At 40.0% G+C, this 17,205-nt stretch overlaps 1 protein-coding gene across 14 annotated transcripts in view; it reads right to left on the bottom strand.

Moving 5' to 3' along the window:
- Positions 1–17,205, bottom strand: part of dtna (dystrobrevin, alpha) — a 190,056-nt gene that overhangs the window by 100,028 nt on the left and 72,823 nt on the right. For 13 of the 14 annotated variants that reach the window (XM_078397348.1, XM_078397353.1, XM_078397342.1 and 10 more), the window contains 3 exons: positions 14,289–14,356; positions 6,467–6,547; positions 2,581–2,794 (listed from right to left, as the gene is read on the bottom strand). In XM_078397348.1, coding sequence (XP_078253474.1) covers positions 2,581–2,794; positions 6,467–6,547; positions 14,289–14,356 — 363 coding nt within the window. Of the gene's footprint in view, positions 1–2,580; positions 2,795–6,466; positions 6,548–11,000; positions 11,092–14,288; positions 14,357–17,205 lie in introns of all 14 variants that reach the window. The other variant, XM_078397354.1, reaches the window with a different exon arrangement.

Raw genomic sequence — 17,205 nt, 5'->3', positions numbered from 1 at the left:
GGATTAGTTTATATGTCTTAAAAATGTGGAACATTGTAGTTGAAACTGATGCTGGCAGATGGCAACTTATCTACAAGTAAAAATGAGCTGAGAAACTGCAGGAAAGGCATATTAGAGAAAGGAGCAGGTTTTTGAAATGTTTATTTGTCATTCCACTCCTTACAGATCATGCAACGAATGGGACGAAACAGAGTGCAATACAAATGCGAAACAGATAGACAGGGGATGACAGTGCAGTACAATTCGATGCAGTACAATACAATTAGACAGTGCAATACAATACAATACATATAGACAGGGGATTAAACCATGTAAACGATAGAAGGTAAAGCATTAAGAAAGTGAAAAGACCATCTTTATCTGCGGGGGTGAGGTGGCCTTCCACCGCAGTCAGTAATACACCGACCAGAGTGAGTGGTAAAATGAGGAATGTGTTGCCAGTAGTGGTGGGGGCAGATTCAATTGTGACATTCAATAAGTACATGAGGGCAAAGAATTTGAAGGGTAACTGAGAGAGTGCAAAGGAATGGGATAAGTTGGACCAATAGGAATTTGACATGTTACAATCATTGTGACATTTATCGAACTCAGATAAGTCAGCGAGATCAATAAAAACAACTTCAAATGCTGCATCCCACGAACTGCACCACTAATGTCAGACCCTTGCAATGCACTACACTTACAAGACTCACTCACCAAAAAAACTATCAATCCTGGTCTGTTTTTATTCTTCCACCAACATTTCTACAACAGTTTGTTTGATCATTGTCATACTACTGTTTTTGGGAGATCACAGTACTCAACAGTGCCCATACTCTAAAATGAATTCATCTGTTGTAAAGTACTTTAGGCTACTCTTAAAAGGATCTAAAAAGGCACCACAATTATTTATTTTTCCTTTATTTCAATGAAGACTAATCCTAAAATTCATGTGGTTCACCACAAACATGCCTTACAGCGCTAGAGACCCGGGTAGACTGCGGGTGCTGTTTGTACGGAGTTTGTACATGGGTTTCCTCCAGGTGCTCCGGTTTCCTCCCACATTCCAAAAACGTATAGGTTTGTAGGTTAATTGGCCTCGGCAAAAATTGTAAATTGTCCCTGGTGTGTAGGATAGTGTTAATGTACAGGGTGATTGCTGGTCGGCGCAGTCTCGGTGAGCCACAGGGCACTGTGACCGCACTGTATCTCTAAACTAAACTACACAAAGATATAATGCTAAAGAGATCGAGATTCTCAATTTCTTTACTATGCCAGCAATGCAGCCCCAATATTAACACAGAATATAATTTAGAAGACAACGCTGAATCAGTGAAATTCTACTCAAAGGAATTTTAGGCAAGTTAGGGTGGAAGGATTGTGTAGGTGGCACCCTAGTAGCGGGCAAAGTTCACACCAGTTTGACTGCTGCTGAGGTTTGAAATGAAATGCTTCTTAGATTAGTTTGCTGAAAAAAAAAGAACACTCCAACACAGTTTAAATTTGATAGAATTTTGTATGGAGTTGGGAGACTAGATTTTTCCAGCACAGAAATAATGCCCAATTTGCGTTTTGTGGACCCAACCATGAAGCAATACTTGATGGTCACCATGACAACTTCCACTGTAGCACGGTCTGACTACGAGAGCTCAATGGCTCTGATCGTGTCTTTGGATTATAATTTATAGACCAACTTGTACCAACCATGTACTGCTGAGATGCTGTCCTTTGGAAGTGGCTGTGACTCCACTGTCCCCTCTCATAGTAAATAGTTCCCATTCCTCCAAAGCAACCATTCAACGATTGCACAAAGAGTCTGTTCTCAGCTTTTGGCTCTGGGTCTGGGAGTTTTGTTAGTATTCAGCTTAGTCTTCTTCCAGTATAGAGAATAAATTCACTCATAGTTCTAGTCGCCACGCTACAGGAAGGATGTAATTAAGCCAGATAAGGCGCAGAAAAGATTCACAGTAATGCTGTCTGGACTGGACCACTTGTGTTATTAGGAAAGACTACATAGGCTGAGACTGCTTTCCCTGGAGTGGAGGAGGCTGAACAGTGAACTTAGAGGTTTGCAAAAATATGTAGGGCATACATAAAGCGTAGTTATGTCCAAAACTAGATGGTATGGGTTTAAGCTGAGGTGGGAAAGATTTACAAAAGGGACAGGGGCAAGCTTTTCACAAAGAGGGTGGTGGGTATGTGGAATGGGCTGCCAGAGAAAGTAGTAGAGTAGAGTACAATTACAATGTTCGAAAAACATTTGGAAAAGTACATGGATAAGAAAAAGTTCAGAGGAATTATGGGCCAAATGTAAGCAAACAAGATTAGGCATCTTGGTTGGCATAGACAAGATGGGCCAAAGGCTTTTTTTCCATGCTGCATAACCCTTATGAATCTCTGTGAATCTTTGAAAAAACGAATACTTTCCGCAACTGAATGCAACATGTAATGAATAGTAAAGAGCACAACAATTCCAGCCGAGTGACTGTTTCACTCAAATGTTAAAACATCCCACTGGGTTTTGACAATTAAAGTTTAATATCACTCATAAAACTTGAAAACTAAGCTGACTATGCCACAAGAAACTGCTGTAAAACTTACCCATCATAAGCAGCAAGCAGAAAGTTCAGCAGTAAACTAATGGACTGATCCACATTTATCTGATGGGTGGTCGGCATTCGTTTGTTCAGCTGGTAAAGTGTTGAGGAGATGATAGCTTCCAAACAAGCCACACTAAGTTCAGCATTCGGATCCATTGTATTTAGCCCATTTTCTCTGAATGCCTCGATAACATTCCAAACATCGACCAAGTGCACTAAACAAAGAAGAAGAAAGTGGGTGAGTTTCATAAAAGAGGAGCCAATTGAACCTGGCTGCCTCAACCTTCATCCCTGATGGGCCATGTCTCGTCTTGTATTTCTTTGCTCCTTGAAAGTGGTAACACAAATAGCTAGAGTGGTAGACATAGTATGCTTGCCTTCATTGGTCGAGGCATTGACTATAAGAGTCAAGAAGTCATAATGCAGCTTTTGGACCTAGTTGGGCTGCATTTGGAGTCTTGCATGCAGTTCTGGTCGCCCCATTACAGGAGGGATGTGGAGACGTTGGAAAAGGCGAGGAGGAAGTTTACCAACATGATGCCTGGATTAAGGGGTATTAGCTACAGGGAGAGGTTGAGCAGACTTGGATTGGTTTCTCTGGAATGCCAGAGGTTGTAGAGAGACCTTTTGTTTTTACTCAGAGGGTGGTGAGGGCCTGAAACATTGTTGGGGTGGTGGTGGTGGAGACACGATAATGCCGTTTAAGAGACTTTTGGATAAACATGTGGCTATGCAGGGAGTGGAGAGATATGGATTATGTGCAGGCTGATAAAGGTTGGTCTTGGCATTGTGTTTAGCACAGACATTGCAGGCCAAAAGGCCTCTTCCTATGCTGTCCTATGTTTACTTCCTCCTTCTTTATAATCTGCTTTCACCTTGATTCTGTGCTAAAGCGATTATCGATGGTGTAGTTTTTTCATCTCTATAGCATTATTCCTACATTTTCAGCATTTTCCGTTTACATTTTAGATTTTTAGAATTGGATTTATTTTTTTTCACTTGACAATGTACAGCTTTGGGAGTTCTTTTAGAACCCACACAAGCCTTCAAAAACCAAACAATAACAATCACCAAGTCTTTTATCAATCACGAAGTCATAGAATCTTCAAGTTTTCAGCAGTATCACCTAGCACTCCATTTCTTTATCCCCACCTCCGTGGAAAACATCTTAGACATTTTTATTATCTCCAGACTAACATTTTTTTGTTCAATCTGAAGTAAAGACCGAACAGAATTCTAGGTTCTATTTTCCTTGCATGTTGCTGTCGACATCAATCCTCACCTTGTCGATGATTACAAAACCATTTTCTTATCATAGATGAGATAAGTAATTTCACCAATCACTATTAATTTGTTGAGAGATGCTTAATTCCCAATTTCAATATGCAAATGATGCTTAAAAATTCACTTCCAATACTTGTCTTGGATGTCTGAGCTATTTGTTAATTACTCTGTGTAAAGGATGACTTCCTGGCAACAATCTTAATCTGTCTGTAATAAGCTTGCGCCTGTGTTCTCTTCTTGCATTCTCGCTATTCAGTTCAAAGCAATGTTTCATGACTAACTTCTCAATTCTTTCAGCTTTGTTGTTTGTCTCAATGAAAATTTTGCTAAGTTGACTCCTTTCCAGGTTTAAAAGCCGTGGTTTCGTATCCTCTCCTAATAACTCAAAGCTATACGCATAAGGAATCATTTTATCAATCAAAACAGGTCATAGTTCAGTTAACAGCAAAGTCCAATCAGCTTAGTCACAAATTACCCTGATTTGTATTCGACTGCTTTAGCAATGGAGTTAGATATTCAATGGCTTTGTTGACTGTTGCTCCACTTAGTTATACATGTTCAACATTGTGTCTATGAAAGTCTTCAGAGTCTGATTCAGCTTTATTGTTAGAGGTATTTATGCTAATATTACATTTGTTACCTCACAAATGTACTTTCATTAACTTTCATTTATAATTGTTTGTTCTTTTTGCAGAATTGATCTGTTCACCCACAATTTCAAAAGTTCTTCGTCCCCAAAATTCAGCACTATTCAACAAAAGACTGAATACATATCAACAAGGCGAATTGGAAAAGTAAAGGCCTATATTTTTCAAATATCCAACGGAGTAAAGACTCTATCCTGACAAAACTCAACCTTCTTATTTTATACAATCATGCTTGAAAGAAAATATGCTCAACTAAATCCATACAGCTTTGAGATCAACTATTATTCTTTCTGGGAAGTTTAATCAAATACTTTCACTGAATTCAAAATTCACCATGAAATTTCTCGACAGCCTCAGCACTTATTTTCTGATGTAAATCTCCCCCAGAAGACATTAACTTTGGTGCAACAAGCAACGTGGAATGGAATACTTTATTGTCATATGTGACAAGGCACAGTGAAATTCTTTGCTTGCATACCCAAGGTATACAAATAGCGGCCACCCATGGCGCTGACCAAGTTACAAAGTACGCCAGCTCCTTCTTTGTTCTCCCCACCGTGGTCCCCCCACGCTGGCTCCCCATTGTCCATTGTTCTCCCCCCTCCCTCACTGCGGTCCCCCCATGCCAGGTCCTCCATTATTCTTCCCCTCCCCCCTCATGGCGGTCCCCCCAAACAGGGTTCTCCTGTAGAGAGAGTTTCATCCCCGGTGTTGTGGAACATTGTACAACAGGAACAGGCCTTTCAGCCCGCAATGTCTGTACCAAACATGATGCCAAGATCAACTCTTACCCGCTTGCACATAATCTACATCCTTCCATTCCCTAAATATCCCTATGCCAATCCAAAGGTCTCTTAAATGCCACTATCATATTGGGAGGAGTGAGTAGTGTTGAAAAGGTAGGGACTGAAGAGAGCATTAAGTCTGGGGATAGACACAAAATGCCAGAATAACTCAGCAGGTCAGGCAGCATCTCTGAAGAAATAGGATGGGTGACGTCTCAAGGTGGAACCCTTCTTCAGACCTAAAGGGGATCTGCGGAAGATCAGTCTAAAGCTGGGGAGACGGGATTCAAAAACAAGATTGACACATTTGGGAAAGGTGGGAGGCCGAGGGAAGAGAGGAAATGATCTGAGCAAAGATCAAAGGCATGGGAATCGGGATTTCCAGAGCACAAAAATCCCCCATCTTCATCAGACCTTCTGGTAGTGACACATATAAAATTAATATTTGACTAACACCAAAGGTGGTCCCAAACTAATGATTAATACTTGTTTCAGTTTTTAAGGCCCAAACTCTTCATGGGCCATGGTTACACAGTCGAATTTTGCATTAGTGCTGTAAAACAAGCATAATGAAGGGTGTCAACTCAAAATATCACATATCCATGTTCTCCAGAGATGCTGCCTAACCTGCTGAGCACTTTGTGTACTTTTATGGCATTTTAAGTTGTTGTTCATGCTCTGCAGCCTGTGTACATTTGCACTCCATTTGCACTCAATAAATCTGGCTCACATTCCTCTGCTCTCCCTGAAAGAGGTTCTTCAAGCACAAAAGATTAGCCCTTGTTATTCTAAGCCTGTCAGTTTTACCAGATTAGAATTTACCTTCTAAATTCTGTTCTAAATTTGTTCTCCCTATGCCTTATGAGTTCTATTACTGCTTGGATTCATTTCTCCTCTGCGAAGCTCACTGTAATTTATTAAGTTAAAGACTCTATATTATTCTAGGGCACTCAGACGAAAAGTTGCCATGTCACAGAATGGCAAGGTGTAGGCTTGTATGCCCAATGTATTGCTTAAGACTTTTTGCTAAATGGATAAAAATTGGGGGAAAAAAAACATTAATTTCAGGAACCCAATTTGCAACAAAAATGTTAAACTGCATCAGTTACTCAATGGTTGGTAGTCGCCTGGAAGAAGTGACCTATAATTCTGCATTCTGAGACATACTCACCATTGCATTTTTTCTGCACGAATCGAAGCTTACATGCTGTCCTGTAGGTAGATAAACGAATGCGATCCAACTCTTGGGCCCCTAAATGGATGAAAGATGGCAAATAATTGAATACAGAAATAAACCAAAGAACTGGTTCACAGTTCTGGTCTTTCGGCCCACAATGTTAATGCTGAACATGACGCCAGGTTAAACTATTCCCTTCTGTCTGCATGTAATTAATAGCCCTCCATTCTCTGCATATTCATGGGTGTATCTGAAAACCTTTCCACACCACAATCGTAGTTGTTTCCATCCCAGGTAGCATGAACCCACCACTCTGTGAAAATAAACCTGCCCCGCACTACTTCTTTAAACTTCCCTCCCCACCCCACCCCACCCCACCCCCCACCTTAAAGCTATCCCTCAAGTCTTTACCAATTCCATCCTGGGATAAAGGTTCAGATTGTCTACCCTATCTATTCCTCTCATCATTTTGCATACTTCTATCACGTTTTCACAACCTTCGATGCCAAGTTGTCTAACCATTTCTTATAGTAAATGCGCTCAGCATCATGGTAAACCCTCCCCAGATCCTCCACATCCTTCCGGTAATGGGGCGACCAGTACTGCACCCGACAGTCCAAATGCCCAAATGTTATAAAGCTGCAATAATATCTCCTGACTCTTACACATAATGCCCTGATCAATGAGGGCAAATGTAAGATACATTGTAAACAATCAAAATATTCATATTCAAATCTAATATAGAATCAATGAACTTTACCGAGAAGGAATGAATGGGATTTCTCCCTCAGGAAATCATCTGATTCTTTGAAAGAGCTATCTTTTTTAAAAACTAATATGCCCACTGCACTTGCTAACACTGAAGTTCATCTGCTGATTGCAACTTATAAATAACCTTTTGCTTTTTCCAAATATCTGCTTAAGAATTAACTATTTTGGTATCATCTTCAAACTTCAAAAATATTCCTTCCAGCATATACAAATCATCAACAAACAGTGTATGGATTGGTTGTCCAAGAACTGCTAACTTTCAACTATCTCAAAACTTCCTGCAACTCCTCATGTGAAGAATAAAATTTGGTCACAACCTATTTAATGCCATTTAATAAACAGCACCAAATCCATAGGGAAAGCACATGATTTCTACAGAATTGGGCTTTCACCACACATGAATAGTTTGCCCATTTTGTCCAACTGCTTCACACCAGTATGTATGTTCACAAAAGACTCGTTCCATCCATCTTCCTTAACTAGATCCACATAACACCCAATCTGGAATTGTTTTTCTTTCGCCATGTCACTGCCAGCATTTGATCTTGTCAAGGAGGAAAATTGACTCTCCAAACAGGTCGTAGTGGATTGCAGTGTAGACTGACTGTAAAATAGATGCCTACAACAATAGCACATCTATTTAATTCTCTCTTTTTTTTAACTGGTTACTTTCTGTCCTTCCAACGTCTCAATTTCCTGATTTAAGGGGTAAGCTGATAATTGGTTCAACAAAGGATTGAACTGGAGACAATGTCAGTATTATGCCATTCAATATAGGAATTTGTGCAAAACAGACTGACTTTGAGATCACAGGAATGAGATCCTGCAAAAGGAGTTTGTTTGGTGTCCTAACCATAATTATCCTGAATCGGGTCACTGAAAACAGTTTGGCCACTTAGCAAACTGCTGTTTGTGGACTTTACTGTACACACATTCACCATAACATTTCTTTATGCGAGTAAAATAATGAGAAATCAAAATATAGCACTAGTTGTTCGGCACCTTGTGATGTCTTAAAAAAAGCGATGATTCTATATAGAGACTGGAACACATTCATTCATTCTAGACTGGCTCAAGAGGATGTTTTTTGCCAGATCTCACAAACAGCATGTTTATCCAATACAAGGCCATAATTGTACTGTTATTGGTTTGGCTATTACCCTTGCATTGGAGAGCTGAGAGTTACAGTCCTTCACTGGAGTTAATTGTGTAAAATTCTACAAAACTGCACTGCAATACCAATGCAGTATTGCCTTCCAGAAGCTCAGATGTTCAGATGAGTTACAAAATTAACATTGTATTATATGAACAGTGAATATGCCATGGCACCATTCTGGTATTGTCATCAACATTTTTTTTCATCCAATACCAGTGGAAATAGTTTAAATGGTTAGTTATCCAAATCCTGTTTGTGAGATTTTACTCTGATTAAGTTGGGCAGTGCATTTGACAAGTTACTTCACGTAAAATAAATAAATTATATATGATGTACTTTCTGGAATTTCTGAAATGTAATTAAAGATATATAGATGCAATACATTTTTCATTCAATTGTCCCTGGAGCGATTCATTATTTCCATTCAATTCATTTTGTCATTTCCATCAGTTGTTTTCCCTCCAAAGCAGAAAGACTGTACATCAAAGAATTAATTAACTGTGAATCATTTTGAGCCATCCTGAGGACATGAAAGGCATAATACAAATGCAATCTCCTGTATTATTGATAGCTTCCTATCCACTTCTTTGAGGTGAGTGAGCATTAATCCAAATGGAGTTCTTGAAAATATGGGTCAAAGTAAAACTACATTGGTTGGATTCATTCTTGCACTTTTAAAAAAATTGTTACTTTCTATTCAGTTGACTAACGTCATGTACCAGTGACGTTATTGCTATTTTACCAACCAGTTCATAATCTTATACCTTGGCTTTACATTGACTTAATTGAAAGCTTTAACTTTCTGCCTTGTTTTAACATATCAATTTGTATTTCTTAATAGAAACATAGAAAATAGGTGAAGGAGTAGGCCATTCGGCCCTTCAAGTCAGCACCGCCATTCAATATGATCATGGCTGATCATCCAAAATCAGTACCCCGTTCCTGCTTTTCCCCCATATCCCTCGATTCCATTAGCCCCAAGAGCTAAATCTAACTTTCTCTTGAAAACAATATGCTCAAAACTTCCATAATATTTCAAGTTACACTTTGCTGCCAATGTCCTTCCTAGCTATCAGAATTATTTGATTCTGGGTTTTGTTTTGTTAACTTTCATTTTTCTATTAAGCACATTTCCAGGTGTGTAAAACTATACACAAAGCATGCATTCATGGGAAGTAAGTGCTTTATTACTCTTTAAAATAGTATTAAGCAGTGTTGTGGGTCACCTTGATCTTGTTTATGGAAACTACACCAATATCAAGATCTTCATATACCAGGTTCACAGAACAACATTGTTAAATTTCCCTGTGTAAAGCCAAACTAAAAGTGGCATTGCCCCGATTGGCATCTTGTAAGTTCCCGTGCCACCCAGCATTCAGCACAGCAGGTAAGTTCCCTGTATCCAATTCTTTGAGCTGTACAACAAGATAAGCTATACTCTTTAAGTTAATAGGAAGTGTTACTGCTGACTGAATGGAGGCTGTAGTGGTGGGAGCAGGGCAAGAGACCTCAACTAGGGGGCAGGAGGGACCTGATCAAGCAGGTGAAGAAATAGGACGACAGCAGGCATGTTTTGGAACATGGTGGCCATAAAGATAATCCAGCAAGACAGACAGGTGCTCCTGGCAGCAAGTCTTCACTTGCACATGAATGCAGTCTTTGAGTTTTAAGTATATAAATAAATACACTCTGGGTAAGCCTGCGTGTTAGCCAAATGCATATGCCTGCTCTGTCTGCTCCTGGGGGCCGAAGGAAAATTAGAAGCCATCTTCACCTCTTAAATATAGAGACTGGATTAGCTTCTAAATGCAGCAAGGAGCTGTAAACTACAAGAAGTGGTGCAACGGTGAGTAACAGTGACACTGATCTGTATGGGCTAACCAATCACCCACACATATGATGTTGCGATTGAGATCTGTGACCTCCAATATCAAAGAGGACAATCTAAAATGTTGTGCATTCAGTTGCATGTTTTCCAAGAGAGACATGGTTTAAACCTAAGATAGGCACAAAGTGCTGGAGTTATTCAGCGGGTCAGGCAGCATCTCTGGAGAAAAGGGATAGGTAATGTTTCAGGTCGATACCCTTCTTTAGAACAGAAGAAGTCGAACCTGGTTAAACCTGGTTGTTTTGAGAGCAAATCCTGAACTGAAGAGAGCAGTCCTGAACTACTAACTACCTCATTGGAGAGCCTTGGAACAAAGTTGGATTTTATTGGCTTTATCTTGCACTAAACTGGTTAGCAAACAATAAAAGTTTTTCACTGTACCGTGACAATAAACTAAACTAAAAAAATCTGAACTTTTTCCAAACCAGTGAGGTTGACACAAGAATAAAGATGCCTGGACAATTAGAATGCTGCAAAATAATAAAGAGAAAATCAAATGAGCAGACTTGAACATTTTTCCTAGAGAACCCCAAAGGATACAGAAATACAGTGCAAAATTGCTCCAGTGTAAGCAAAAACAATTTTCAGCTGCAGAGTGCCAATTTTTTTATGACCTACATGAACACAACTCCAGACCTCTGGGCTTCATTTATATTTTACAGCATCAGCAATATATAAAATCTAACAGCATCTGAGTTTATAACTATATTTACCGATTTTATTTTCAGAAGACTGGTGATAATTCAACAAATTAAACTTCCAGGCGCAGAAAGCTGGAGTAACACAGCGGATCAGGCAGCATCTCTGGAGAAAAGGAATAGGTGATGTTTCGGGTCGAGACCCTTCTTCAGATCAGCGTATGCATTTTACTTTCTACAAACTAAGCTTCCAGCCCTTAAACTTTATTTTCAAATTTTTGCTTAGCCTCTGTGTAATGTCAATTCTGTTCTGGAATTATCCATAAATAAGTACTACTGCAGATGTCCTGTAGAAAGTATCCTGACTGGTTGCATCATGTTGTGGTGTGAAAATTCTAATACACAAGACGCTGCTGGACTCAGCCCAGTCCATCACGGGCACAACCAACCCCACCATCAAATGCATTTACACGAGTTGTTGCTTCAAGAAAATTCTTCAGGGATTATAGAAACATATAAAATTCTTAAGGGATTGGACAGGCTAAATGCAGGAACAATAGTCCCGATGTTGGGGGAGTCCAGAACCAGGGGTCACAGTTTAAAAATAAGGGGTAGGCCATTTAGGACTGAGATGAGGTAAAACTTTTTCACCCAGAGAGTTGTGAATCTGTGGAATTCTCTGCCACAAAAGGCAGTGGAGGCCAATTCACTGGATGTTTTCAAGAGAGAGTTCTATATAGCTCTTAGGGCTAATGGAAGCAAGGGATATGGGGAAAAAGCAGTAACGTGGTACTGAACTACTCTTTTAGATTATCAGCCATGAAATTATTGAATGGAGGTGCTGGCTCGAAGGGCCAAATGGCCTACTGCACCTATTTTCTATGTTTCTCTTTGAATTAAATGGGGTTTTTTCTCAGAGCAAAATTACTAAATCCTCATCCCATGTGTCACTGGTCCAAATCCTTCAGTCAAAAGCTACACTGTCAACTCTTTATTTGAATAAGATCACCTCTGAAGCATGTTCATATGCTAGTTGTAAGAATATGTATTAATTCATGGGAATATATATATATACTTTGTGGAATATACAAATGAGCAGTTCTCTTTAAAATGGGAGAAAATATGTCACGCAGTCAAATGTATTAATTTATTGAACAAACTTCCTATGATATCAACATGTAAAACTTTTAGACTGTGTCAATGTACACAGGACTAATGCAAGTTGCATTTTGCAATGATGTGCTTTTCATTCCTTTGAAACCAAACCAAGGAAACCTTCCAAAAGGAAAACCTTTCTATTCTGATTTCTTAATCTCGGAAAATAATCAGCTAAATCTCTTTTAACAGATTTCATGAATTCTCCTCATGACTGTACCATGGCAATCCACTAAATCTGCAGCTTTCAGCAATTAACCAGGCACAACATCTGCAGATACGCAATTATTCATGACTTTGTTCTTCTGGCTGATGTGACTCCTAAAAGGTCATGCAGGACAACGAAGCCAAAAACAATGTTAACTTATCAAGGCAGCAAGGATCACAAAGTGAGTCACTGACACATGCCAGAGTTGGCTGCCATGAAGAATTTCCATTGAAGGCAATCTTCTAATTTAAGGAAGGGATTAAAATAGTTGGCAATGACGCATGTGAGGGCAATGGGGCAGGGATTATAGATTTCCTCTGGATCTTTGATCTGGATTTTACTATCAGGAATGCATTCTCACAGTTAAAGGAAACATCAGAAAACTAAAAGCAAGATTTCAGATGCTGGAAGGAAAACACAAAATGCTAGCAAACCTCAGCAAAGCAGCTTCCCTCACCATTCCAGTGCAGTTTAATATGTCTCGTGAAAGAACACCTCATCTTCCTTCTAAGCATAGTGCAGCCCCCAAGGATCAGCACAAGGTTGTTACCAGGACAGTTGGGTAGGCCTTTATTCTGAGTGGCAAATGTTGTGCCTCCATTTAAGGGCTACAGGGTAAGCCTGGGAACTACAGGCCAGTGAGCCTAACGTCAGAAAGTTACTAGAAAGTATTCTGAGAGATAAGACACGTTGTAAGGTGCGTTTAGATTGACAAGGGCTAATTAGAGATCATCAGCATGGTTTTGTATGTGGAAGATCATGTTTCAAGAATCTGATTCAGTTTTTTGATGACAGAGCTGTGGATGTTATATATATGGATTTCAGCAATACATTCGACAATTTTCCGCATGATTGGCTGGTAGGGAAGAGGAGGGAGGGGGCGCGGGGGTAGGAGATGGTGGAAGAAATGGATGCGCTCCAGTTTGGCGGGGGGGGGGGGAATCGCAGAATGAGGGAGGGGGTAGGAGGCATTACGTGAAATTGTTCAATTTCAATTTGTAAATTCAATGTTCACAGCGTTGGGTCATAAGGCACCCAAATGGAATACGAGGTGCGGTTCATCCAGTTTGCCAGTAGCTCACTCTGGCAATGGAAGAGTGCCAAGGATAGAAGAGTAGGTATGGGAATGGGAAGGGAAGTAAAAATGGTTGGCAACTGGGCGATCCAACAGGCTTTGGCACACTGAGCGCAAGTTTCAGCTAAATGGTCACCTAGCCTACACGTGGTCTCACCGATGTAAAGGCCACCAAGGGACACTGAGGTAATCACTCTTACACAGGCTCAGTTTTTCTCTCTCTGCATAAGCCAGCTGATCTGCTAGGTAATTTCAACATCTCTTTTATTTCAGATTTCCAGCAACTGCGGTGTTTTGCGTCTCACAGCTACTGCATTATTTGTTGATTTTATCTCCGCTCTCTTCTGCTCTCTTGTAATCTCCCTTCATTTGAACCTCCTTCAGGCAGATGAGCTTTGAATAGCAATCAATCACCATCTCCTCTTAAGCAGCACCAACTGTATTGTGTCACCTGAATGCTCTTGGTTTTTACAGGGATCACGTACTGTTTTGGATTTTTCAATAGTTTTAATTGCAAACTCTTCATGGCTTACGTAAAACACCTAGCTAAAAATAAACAAAGCTGCAGAATATAATTTCCCTCCACAGATGCTGCCTGACCCGCCAAGTTCCTCCAGCACTGTGTGTTTAATTAAGATTCCAGCATCTGCATTTCCTTATGTGTACAAAATAAAATCGATTGATAAAGGAAAATAAGCTTGATGTGCATTTAATGGAAACAAATGAAGACATCAAAGGTATCCATGGCAAGAGAAAGTACTAAATCACAGGAAATTGCGTGGAAGTAATGGAAATATAGCTAGGATCATACAAGAAATACTGCCCAAATATCTCCCAGTGAAAGAAACTTGGTTATCTGGATTGATGACAATAAATACTCTGTGTGCCCCTCCCATCCCAACAAAACTGTGTCCAAAGTCCTTACTCATTTCTGCAAATAATTGTCTTCTTTCAGCCATGGTATTTTCTGTCCTCCCACGTTCTTCAATCATTCTAAAGGGCACAGAAGAAAACAAATAAGCGATCATGGATCTCTTTTATTCCCCATATATATACATAAAACATGATGTTCTTCAGGAGTATATATTTTATATCTTACCTAGACTGTGGCAAAGAAAAACTCCACAGCTAAACATATATCAAGTTTTGAAATCCACACATCTCCAAGAAAATGTTAATCCTAACAGACTATTTCACATGCGGTTAATACATTGATACAGTTGACCAGCACAATGTGGACCAGAGGCAAGAATTTCCCACAAATCCATATTGTGATTTCCATCAGGTGCTACCATGTGAAACAAGACATTTTATCAAAAAGGGGAAAGAAGAAAAAAGAAAATTTAATTAAATTAAAAATTCAGTACAAGTGACTCCATCCACCTCAGAGGTAAATTTTCCAAGCAAGCCAAAAATAATCATTTGGAGATCAGGCCAAGACTTTAAACAATTAAGATCACAAGATAATTAAGGACAAACAAGCATATTTGGCCCGAATTAGTTTACTTGTCGTTTCCAGCATTTACTTGCAGTCCCACCACCATCTACTCCCACGTCAGACATTATTTGTGACCTCAGTGTCAAACTTTATCACGTCTGCTGCAACAAAATTAAGCCATTTTATTGCATTTGTCACAATCCACTTGAGTTGTCAATTCCCCAGACAAGTAAAATAAACTGGTCAGCCTGGAACAACCCCTTTTAACTTTTTTTAAAACTTATTTTCCTCTTTATCAATGAATGGTGAATGATGCTAATTAAACTATTATTGTAGTACTACTGTTAATCAATTGCCCGTCACTGAAAATTAATTTAAATCTACGAATTCTGGAAATCGATAATAAATACTGAAAATGGTGGGAAAACTCTGCAGCATCTGTGGAGAGACAGATATAATTAATATTTCATGACGTGCAGGAGTAACTCAGTGGGCCAGGTAGCATCTCTGGAGATGCTCTAGCACTTTGTTTTTTTTTGTAAACCAGCATCTGCGGTTCCTTGCCTCTCTCATAATACTTCATATCTAAGATTTGTTGACCTCTTTTTTAATAAAGTTAATATTTTAGTAGATTACACTTTATATCTTTTCTTTTACCGAATGCTGGGGGTCGTTGGCAGTATTTTCTGGTTGTTTTTAGATTTTCGGCATTTGCAGCTATTTTGATTTTCAATTGTAGTTTAATTCACTGTCAATTTCCACTCAGGGATTTCCACTCACTTGTCTCCCAACAGAATTCCATTATCTGTCTTCTTGACAAAGTTGTCACTCAAGAAAGACACAAAGTTCTGGAGTAGCTCAGACAGTATCTCTGGAGAACATAAATAAGCGACGTTTCAGGTCGGGACCCTTCTTCAGTCTTCTTTGGGCTCCGTCCGAAAATGTCACATATCCATGTTCTTCAGAGATGCTGCCTGACCTGCTGAATTACTCCAGTAATTTGTGTCCTTTTATGTAAACCAGCATCTGCAGTTCCTTGTTATTACATTTAGCTGTCACTCATCTACTGTCCAACCCTTGTAACTAACTGATAATCTCCGTCCTTTCTCCTCGTTCCTCTGACAAAGGATGGTCAGGCTGCAGCAGAGTAGAACCGCAGACCTCCTGAAGTTGGGGTTCCTGAAGGTGGTGCAGCGGTGGAGTTACTGCCTTACAGCGCCAGAGACCTGGGTTCGATCCTGACAACGGGTGCCGTCTGTATGGCGTCTGTACGTTCTCCCCGTGACCGAAGAGCTCTGGTCTAAAGTCATAGCCACCTTGCCCACCTGCTCAGAAAATAGCAACTCGTCTTCTTTGTAATTCACACCTTTAGAAATGCTCGTGCTAAATTTGGTATTAATGCAAAATCAGCTTAGTAGCCAGCTTATTAATAAACAAAGATAATCAAACAAAAAATTGCTGATGCTGGAAATTTAAAACAAAACAGTCAATGCTGGAAGTACTCAGCAGGTTCAGTCGCTTCTGTGGAAAGAGAAACAGTCAATGTTTCAGGTCAGAGACCATTCGCCAGAACTTCGCCATGCAGCTTGTTACTGATGTTCTTTGATCGAGGACTTCTTTCCGGCATCCTGTCCGGCAACATTACAGTCTGGTTTGGGAACAGCTCTGCCCAGGACAGGAAGGCCCTGCAGAGAGTAGTGCGTTCGGCAGAACGCACCATGGGAACTACACTCGCCCCCTTGCAGGACCTATACAACAGGAGGTGTAGATCGAGAGCAAGCAAAATTATGAGGGACCCCTGCCACCCCAGCAACGGACTGTTCCAGCTGCTACGGTCAGGCAAGCGCCTCCGCTGTCACGCTGTGAAAACGGAGAGGATGAGACGGAGTTTCTTCCCAAGGCCATCAGGACTGTTAACTTTTATAACTCCAGGGACTAAATTTTGTCTTCTCTGTATTAACTTTAATTTATATGCTGTAACTGTAATTCTTTTTTTTTTGCACAATCCGCAGGCATTGCCACTTTCATTTCACTGCACATCGTGTATGTGTATGTGACAAATAAACTTGACTTGACTTTCTTTATTTAAAAGCACATTCACAAATGTCATTATTTTTCAATCTTTTTCAGAGGACACTGACATGACTCATAATCAACACTGACCCTTCATCACCACCTAGAAAATCCTTGCAGAGGAGCGAGGACCACCACAGGAAGGGATAGCTTTTATCCCTTTAATGCATTCTTTGGGGAAACGTGGCCCCTTGAAAAGGTGATAGATTGCTCTAATAAAAACAGAAAATGCTGGAAACATCCAGCAGGTCACACAGCTTCTGTGGAAAGGGAAAAATGGTTAATGTTTCAAAGTGAAGACTTCCATCGAATTCATCTCTTACGTTTTTTC

This window comes from Rhinoraja longicauda, chromosome 4 (genome assembly GCF_053455715.1).
Source record: "Rhinoraja longicauda isolate Sanriku21f chromosome 4, sRhiLon1.1, whole genome shotgun sequence".
NCBI classification, from domain to species: Eukaryota; Metazoa; Chordata; class Chondrichthyes; order Rajiformes; family Arhynchobatidae; genus Rhinoraja; species Rhinoraja longicauda.
The sequence above is the reverse complement of the archived record's forward strand: the minus strand, read 5'-3'. Positions and strand labels throughout refer to the sequence as shown.